The sequence below is a fragment of the Neltuma alba genome, unplaced genomic scaffold, assembly GCF_004799145.2.
Source record: "Neltuma alba isolate B1F8T4 unplaced genomic scaffold, ASM479914v2 tig00007157_pilon, whole genome shotgun sequence".
NCBI lineage: Eukaryota > Viridiplantae > Streptophyta > Magnoliopsida > Fabales > Fabaceae > Neltuma > Neltuma alba.
Genome location: NW_021634693.1, coordinates 178,878 through 188,141, shown reverse-complemented (window position 1 = coordinate 188,141; position 9,264 = coordinate 178,878). Strand labels below are relative to the sequence as shown.

General features: G+C 35.8%; 2 protein-coding genes across 2 annotated transcripts; both read left to right on the top strand.

Annotated features, from left to right (window-relative positions):
* The first annotated feature begins 242 nt into the window (after positions 1-242).
* Positions 243-3,975, top strand: LOC114751908 (ATP-dependent RNA helicase glh-2-like). Its single transcript, XM_028940602.1, has 3 exons — positions 243-515; positions 2,359-2,533; positions 3,583-3,975. The coding sequence occupies exons 1-3, from the start codon at positions 374-376 to the stop codon at positions 3,674-3,676; spliced, it is 411 nt and encodes a 136-aa protein (XP_028796435.1). The 5' UTR covers positions 243-373; the 3' UTR covers positions 3,677-3,975.
* Positions 3,976-6,286: 2,311 nt separating this feature from the next.
* Positions 6,287-8,675, top strand: LOC114751923 (chlorophyll a-b binding protein CP26, chloroplastic). Its single transcript, XM_028940623.1, has 6 exons — positions 6,287-6,509; positions 6,601-6,685; positions 6,972-7,022; positions 7,140-7,260; positions 7,598-7,732; positions 8,265-8,675. Exons 1-6 carry the CDS (start codon positions 6,302-6,304, stop codon positions 8,523-8,525), a joined length of 861 nt encoding a protein of 286 aa, XP_028796456.1. The 5' UTR covers positions 6,287-6,301; the 3' UTR covers positions 8,526-8,675.
* The last annotated feature ends 589 nt before the right edge of the window (positions 8,676-9,264 follow it).

Sequence of the window (9,264 nt, the reverse complement as noted above, 5' to 3'; positions counted from 1 at the left end):
TCCATAAGTAGTTTTTTGAGCTATCCAAAGAGGCACGGATTAATTAAATGAGCGATTTTGAGGACTAATTATGTCATCATTGAAGAATATATGGAGAAGCTTGCAAATATTCTATTCTGGTCAACCAAAAAAAAGCTTGCAAATATTCAAACTCTAGGGACATACGTAAGAGTTAAGACAAATTATGGACATCGCATATTAATTTTTCCATTCAACAATACATTTAAGCTTAAAAAACATTTAAATCTTTGTTTTAGATTTTCAAGGTTACGAAATTTTCTTGTGCAGATCGCTGGTTGCGGGGAGCTGATACTGTTGCTTGCTCCTTGTTCCTTCTTTGGCGAAACCCTGACTCTCCTTTGGCTGAGTAAAGATGAACGGCAGAGACGACAGTGAGGAGAAGGGTTTGCTGTGGAAACTTCCGGTGGTTAAGTCCAGGAATCTCGGCAAGGTGGGACCTGCTTTTGGAGTTGGCGTCGGTTGTGGCTTCGGCGTCGGAGTTGGCCTTCTCGGAGGTACATTTTCTTATTTTTCTTCAATTCAGGTTTCATTTTTAGTCCATACTCGTTGCGGATTGATCGGTCACTTTCTTTACTATTTTCCTTGATATCTACATCCCATCACCCCTTCTATGAACCAATTTTGAGTTGCGAAGTTCAATTCATCGGTTGCCGTTAAGGTTTTCACTCGCCTGCTGTTAGTGAGATGATTTACGCGAAGTTGGCTCCTTTCTTTAAGTTCCGAGTGGTTGAATATCTGTTTATTCTGTATATGAATTGATTCACCTGATGAGTGTCTATTTCTGCCGTTGTTCCTGTCTTGGAGAGATTCATGGCTTTTGAAAGCGCTTTTGCATGTCATCTCATTTTATCATGCAATTTTTGTTTTTCTTCAATTGATTAATTGTCGGAAATGTTCTTAATTGTTCCCTTTTCGTCGCACTTGTTCAGTTGTTTGAGCGGTGTAGGAAGCTGAAAGACCTGAGGAATGTACATATCAATATTTATTTTGTAACTTGTTAGCTGCTCTGCTGCCTTAGTTTTACTCAAATGTTGTCCTGGAAATCACAAAGATGGCTGGAGTAGCTTTCTGGGCTGCATAACATTTAGTGACATATCTAATTGGTTTTTTTGAAAAGAAGTTTCATTTTCCTAATAATTTATGTGCCATTCGTCCACGCACCAGAGAGAAAAGAGGGATTGAGGCCAATGCTTACCGGTTGAAAAGCTGAAATTAGGAGAGGGCTGGTGTTATGATCATGTAAAAAATGGATACAGAGGACGGGGCCACTGCTGAGAGATTGAAGTCTGGATGATGAGCTGGGGCAAAAAGGATGAACTTAACATTAGTGATTGAAGTCTGGTACAATTCTGATGTCATTAATGAGCATCAAAGTGGGTGGAGAAGCTTCTAAATTTTAAGGTGGAAGAACCAATCCACTTAATTATCTCACAAAGCAATCCATAGTATTCAATGTAGGACTAGGAATCTCATACTACTTTGGTCTTCATTAATTTGTCATGCTGGTACTAAGGTTATTGCTTTCAACAGAAATATGGAATGACTGTTAGGACTTGTAATTGTAATCTCTTATAAGCTTTGATATATTGAATAATTGAGTGGATGCACCTCAATGCTGAATAGCTCTACATGGTAATTTGTTGCGGCGTCTTATGGCATTCTTATTTTTCTTTATATGGGTTTAGTGTTATTCCTTTTATGTTCAACTTATTTTGGGCTCACCAGGCCTAAATGGGACTGGATGGCAAAGTTCAAAAGCCGTGCAGAACACTTTCAAACGATACTTTTTTTAATTATGATGTATTATTGATTTGGTATTATTGTGCATCTCTATTTCACCATTTAGAAATAAACCTTGTGCTGGTTTTGGGCAATTTTTGAATTGTTTGGCTTCTGGGTGATGGATACAGTTTGAATTCATGATCTAATCAAGACTTTGACAAGCATTCCTGAGGAGTTTTGTCATTTGAAGCTTTCCCTAACTGTTTAACTTCGTTGAAGTTCAGAGCAAGATTTGCTTTTTTTGGCTTTCCTATAAATCTTTGAGAACTTTTTTCTAATGAGAGTTAATCCCAATTGAGGCTTGGGGATAATGTATCGCTAATAGCTTAAGTGAGAAGAATTGTGCTCATTCTCATATTTCTTTTTATACTATTCTCTTTTCCATGTGACTTTAGCTGATGACCTTATATAGTTCTGCAACTTTTTATTGGCATCGTCATGCATTTTATGCTATGAGGGAAATGGAGCTTATATTGCTGATTTTGTTTTTTTTTTAGAATGTATTCTTCACCCTTTTTATAGCTCCCTCAAGGCTTAATGGGTTTCTGACTTCAGGGGTGGGGCTTGGTCCTGGAATACCTGGATTGCAAATTGGTTATGGATTTGGTGCTGGCTGTGGGGTTGGACTTGGGTTTGGGTATGGAGTGGGGAGGGGAATTGCTCAAGATGAGAACAAAAGGCACTCAAATGTTGGAAATCCGTTCCGTAACTCAGGAAATATTCCTTCTCAGTAAGTACATTTTCTCTTTTACGCCTCTGTTGATGTAAATGCTGTCATTTTGTTAAGCACTTTATGTATTTGTCTGCTCCATTTAACTACCAATAATTATTTGGATAAATCGTTCCATTTGTTTTCCTATATAAAAGCTAAAACTAATCTTTGGTTTGATGTGTCGTTTCTTGTTATAAAGTTAAAGAAAGATGTGGATAAGGTAAAACCGATAAATAGTCATGCGTAAAATCAGAAAAATGTTCATATAAGAAGATTTCTGCTCTTTAATCTAATTTCCGTTATTATCCAAAAATGTACGTACTCATTTCTGTTAATATTCATTACTTTAAGGACATGAGTATTTCATTGGAGCATAGTGTTGGGACCATATCATCATATTATGAGGCAGATAGGACGATCTGAACTCTAAAAATGTGTTAGGCTTAATTCCAGTTTCGGTCCCTCCAGTTTACCAAAATTTGTTTTACATATGATGTGGGTACATTAACTAGAAAAGTCCTCCATTCATCTGCGCAAGATATTCAATCTGTTTGAAAGAACTTATATGTTGAGAAGTAGTAGATGAATGGATATATAGTTTAAGGAAAAACAATGCAACAAATTTTCTTTTTAAATAGTATTGATTGAAAGTTAACACACTGGATCTAAATTACTCCAACTTGAAAACTAGTACGATGGAACTGCTGCAATGAAAACTAAGATCGCTTATTTTCAAGTTTGAGCAAATTAAAGGGGCTAAAAATGCTGTTGAACCTTGATGTTGCTTACAGCTCTTCATCTCATCCAAGAGAGAGAATTAGAAACGCTGAAAGTTCAAATATTAGAACGGTCTGGTAAAATATTTGCATAGGACTACGAAACTTGGTCCCACTGTTGGGATTACTTCAATTAATAAAAAAAGTGGTAACAAGAGGTTATACCTGCACTGTACACTCAGATTCATACCGTGGAAGTTGTCTGTGTACGAAATGATCTGGCATTGGTCTCAATTTCATCTCGTCATCCTTTTTCTTGTGGTTTATAAATATTTTCCTGGCTGTTGACAGGGACGATATTGCTGCACTTGTGGATGAACTCGTCATCAATACCAAAAAGCTTATTAGAACGACAACCAGAGAAATTGAGAAGTGGAGAAGATGAATGGAATTGAATTTGCTGATTTGTTTTAGGTATAATTGTTAAAACTAGTGATATAGCAATTCATAGCAACTACAATATAGCATGTGTAGTCTGGTATGATAGTAGATGAGATGCTCAAATATATAAGGAATGTCAATTCACAGCAACTACAATATAGCATGTGTAGTCTGGTATGATAGTAGATGAGATGCTCAAATATATAAGGAATGTCAATTCACAGCAACTACAATATAGCATGTGTAGTCTGGTATGATGGTAGATGAGATGCTCAGATATATAATGAATGTTCTTTTGTGTTATCATCTGGCCTCACTTCAACTGTAGTCCTCTGTCCTCCGTGGTTGTGCTACTTAACAAATTCTCTTAAGTCGTCTCTGATTTATATCAGAAATTTTTAGAGAACAGGCTGAATAAGGCCTCGTCTGTTACAATAGGAATAACCAAAAAAAGGGTGGATGTGTGAATCGAATTATATAAGTGTTTTCTTAATGCACTCCCTCCTATGTTTATTAGAATATTGTTGATTAATAAGCAATGAAGTTTTAAAAAAATATTGATTAATAAGCGTAAAGTAACAATTGATATTATAAAATAACAACTTCTTTAATTGACTTGGCTTTCAGGATTTGAATAAAAATTGTGACTTTGTTGGAGGGAAAAAAAACTGTTTCATATATTGATTATTTCCTTCAATCTTACACCAAAAAAGGCGCAAATTATCTCTATCGGATTAAAAAAATTGAATGTAAATTAATACTACTTACTCTTTTTAATATAAGAGTTGGTTAGTTAATTTGAGTAGATTATGAAAATTTGTTAAGTTTGTTATTTGTAATAAACAGATGCTGTTTTTTTTTTTTTTCTAAAATATCCTTGTTAATCAAGTATATTAGCTTTAAATATTTAATGAAATTTTTAACATGTGTAACTATTATAAAGACTATCTTGACAAAGAGGATCCTAATATTATCAAATTAAAAATCAAATTAGTTTTTATACTAAAGACGAGATAGTTGTAGTAGTAATAATAAAGGTGATTTTTTTTTTATATTTGCAACAAATTTGAATGTTTATTCGCAAGCAAATTGAAATGGCGAACCTAAATGATACTGGAAAATAGGTCGGCTCGTCACAAGTTTGGCTGTTTAAACCTTAGTTTTAGAAATAAACAATTTTTCAAGCCTGGCTCATGAGATGACGAGTTTGGGCCGGCTCAGGGTTTTTAGCCCGTTTAACTAAAATACAATTATTTATTTTTTTGCTTATTTTATCAAAATAATAACAATGAAACAATAAAATTACTAATAAAAGGTATAAATATAAATATCATCATGTCTAAACATCTATCACAGTATAATAGAGTCTATTGAATAAACAAACTAAATGTAAAACGGACATAAACAACTAAATAAGCACTAAGTTCAGTAAATAATTACAATGTGGATGATTTAGTTTAATTATAAATAATTAACAAAAAAGTTTAAATAACAAACATAGTATACATAAAGAATAATTATTCGTCCTATCAGCAAAAAAGAAAAGAATCGATCATCCCTAGTTCTAAATTCGTTTCTAACTATAAAAATGATGTAGATCTTTATTTTAATTCAAAAGATTCTTCAATTAATTCTATTTCAAGCATAAAAAATATGAGAGAATGACAAATAAAAACCGTAAAAATTACACATACAATATTTTAATAGGTTTTGACAACTTATAATTAACAATACTTTTTTTTAAATATACCTAGTTTTAAACTTTGTAATTTTCATGTTTTTTTGATTATTTTTCCAACAACTATAGTAATTCTATTTTTTTTTTCATGAATTCTGTCTGTGTGAGCTGTTGGTGTGAGTGAAACTAAAAGTGTATTATGTGTAAAATGTTAAGGTTTTCTTTTTTAAGTTAAGAAAAAAATATAGAAATTTTAAAAAAAATATTAGCGGGTTTAAACAGGCCAGCCTACGCCTTATAGGATTGGCTCGTTTATTTTTGACCTTACATGACTGGTCTTTTTAAGCAATTTTTCTTTTAAAGTTTCAAAATATAAGCTTATCTTTGATTTAAATAGACTTACACGGGTTGGCCCGACAGGCTCGGTTCGTCGTTCCGGCTTTAAATCTAAACAACCAAAAAAGAATCTTTCTAAAAGTTAAAACCCAATAATTTACGATATCAATGGTCTCATTTGGCAACAGTGTGGGCCAGCAGCGTTTGTGGTGGAGATTGCTTCACCTGCGTGGAAGAAATTTACAGAAGCATTAACTGATGAAGAAATTTGCCTAAATTCATAGGTAAAACAAAACCGACGAGGATGAATGATACAGAAACCAATGAGATAAAACATGTTATCCAAATCCACGCCTGAAGAATCCACCTCTTGAGAAAGCATTCCACGTCATCACCATCATCTTCGTTGTATCAGACATCAACCTATGAAATCCCTGCATTGGATTACTCATGTTCAACAACCAATCAGATCCCACGAACCTGAATCCTACGTGGCACGTCCACATCCACCAGAACCATGCGTATACTATTATCACCTGCTCCTCCCTCTGCCTTCCACATTCCTTCTTCATCTTCAGCTTCACCTTTCCAGATTCTCTCAGAGGCTTTCCGACCATGGCATCCCTCGTCGTCTCTGAGATGCTCGGAAACCCTCTTACCTTCAATGGCGCCACCAGGTCGGCTCCGCCACCATCACCTTCTAGCCCTGCCACTTTCAAGACCGTCGCTCTTTTCTCCAGGAAAAAGGCTGCCCCTCCTCCTCCTTCCAAGGCAAAGCCCGCCGCCGTCGCTCCGGCCAACGATGAGCTCGCCAAGTGGTACGGTGAGTCTTCAGCTCCTTCTCCTTTTCGCTTGAAACTAGTGGCTTATACTTGATAATTAACTTGTGTTTGCATGTCGTGGGGTGCATATAGGTCCTGACAGAAGGATCTTCTTGCCTGAGGGTCTCTTGGACCGATCTGAGATCCCAGAGTACTTGAACGGAGAAGTTCCCGGAGAGTATGTGTCTTCCCTTGTAAAAGCTCTAGTCCTTTTCTTACATTCTATGTGACTCATCACGTTATAGTCTGATTAACATTTTTGTCATGAGAAATCATATTTTGACTCCATCTGGCATTCTAGTTACTCCAAATGATACGATGCTTCATGATGAAATGTGTAACAGACAATTGAGAGATATGGTTACTTAATTGAGGAAACAAACTGGAAATGGGTTTATCTTTGAATTAATTGTGAAACTTTGGTTCTTGCGTTGCTTAATTTGTGTTAATCTGTGTGCTTGCAGCTATGGTTATGACCCGTTTGGTCTCAGCAAGAAGCCAGAGGACTTCGCCAAGTATGTTAAACACTAGCAATCTATACATAATCAAGCACATGTTAGAATTGCTGAATATATTTATGTGTTACATTACTTGATTTATAACGTTGTGTGATTCTTGATCTTTGAATGCAGATATCAGGCATATGAATTGATCCACGCCAGATGGGCAATGCTTGGTGCTGCTGGATTCATCATTCCTGAGGCCTTCAACAAGTTTGGGGCTAACTGTGGTCCTGAGGCCGTTTGGTTCAAGGTTTGCTTGCTCTCACTGTGTCAAAGTTATTCTACAATTCTTAGTTTTATAACTCTCTAATTCAATAGATCTGCCTCATACATAGGGCAATTAAAAGCCCTCTAGGATCTCTGAGTCTGAGCAAAGAAACTTTAATTATCTTGAGTTGATGCCAAATTTCTTGAAGCTGTACTGCAGAATTTGATTGTTTTGAGTATAGCCCTTATTCTCTATACTCACTGTTGGCAATATATCTACTTCAGCGTAGTCACTCTTCAAGTGGCCTTTGTTGAATTTTTGTGGCTCTTATTGTTCTGAAATGAGATGATGACACTTTTGTGTGTGTGACCAATCACAGACTGGAGCTCTGCTTCTTGATGGGAACACATTGAACTACTTTGGAAAGCCCATCCCCATCAATCTTATTGCTGCTGTCATTGCTGAGATTGTTCTTGTTGGTGGTGCAGAGTACTACAGAATTATTAATGGCCTTGTATGTACCGTTCTCAACTTACCTTAAGCAATCATTCTTACATCCATAAATATATTACACAATGAAAGCTAACATCTAAACTGAAAGTCTGAAACAAGAAAGTTTAAAGGCATCTGGCTGTACTGTGAGTTTATAATAACTTGTCAAAATGGGTGATTCAGATAACAAGTCTTCTAAAACATTATCTTATTCTTAGGTGACATTGAGAGTATGTTTTCACACACAAAAAAAAAAATCACTAAAACCATGGTTTTGTTGGAAGTAATGATCTTGGTAGAAGTATAACTACGTACTTCTACCAAAATCGTGGTTCTGATAGTCTCCAATGTGAAACCAAACACATTAGGTCCTTGAAGAATCTCTACCTTGAAAGCTACTTATTGAAATGACGTAACCAGCCTAATTAAGTACCCCATAAAGCAGCCTATGAACTGGACATTCCATTTTATATCAGATAAGACCAGTGTGAGACTAGGAATGAGTTAACCTGTAGCAGCAAAAGAGAATGATTTGATTAATTGATTGGTGGCAGGATTTGGAGGACAAGCTTCATCCGGGCGGTCCATTTGACCCGTTGGGGCTTGCGAACGACCCGGACCAGGCTGCACTGCTGAAGGTTAAGGAGATCAAGAATGGAAGGTTGGCCATGTTTGCAATGTTAGGGTTTTACTTCCAAGCTTACGTAACAGGAGAAGGTCCTGTTGAGAACCTTGCCAAGCATCTCAGTGACCCTTTTGGCAACAACTTGCTCACTGTCATTGCTGGCTCTGCTGAGAGAGCTCCTACTCTCTGAACAGTCAAATCCTTTTTTTTCAATCTTTTTCTATGTAAAAATACATCTCTCACTTAGACATCCCTTCAGCCAAATCATCTCTAATTTTTGTAAAGCCTTAGTACATTCGCTTATATATATCATCTTCACCTTCTTGCAATTTTTCTGCAACCAGGTTCTCATTGGTTACATAATGGTTCCTAAATGCAAGCAGTACTTAAAATTTCAAACTTGGCTTTGCTATGCAATTTTCTGCCCCGTACAACCAATGAAATGGCACAATACAAAATTACAGATTTTGTTCTTGAATATTTTAATTTAGTCCATATAGCAGGTTCATAATTTTAGTGCATATTATTAGTGATCATATCATAACAGCGGATGGTGATATCACTGCTGAATCTAACGCCTTAAACAAACTCGATGGTTAATATTTAGTGAGTAAATTAAGGATATCATGAATCCAACCAGAATTAAGATATTTTAGCACAATGGAAAATTTAATAAATAGAATATTGAAAATTTAAACCCTACAGATAAAAGAATATAACTTTTTTTGTAAAATTATATCTTGGGTCTCAAAGGTCCAATTTCTGAATATCTTTTGCCTATTCTACTGTTTCCATGTTGCTTTCTGCTTTGGGCTTATAAGCCCTTCTTGTTCCCCCAGCTATAAAAACTATGACATCAAAACGGTATATCAGCAGAAAGAAAGCCCAATTCGAAGGCCCAAAATTTATAATCAGCAGGCCCATGATGA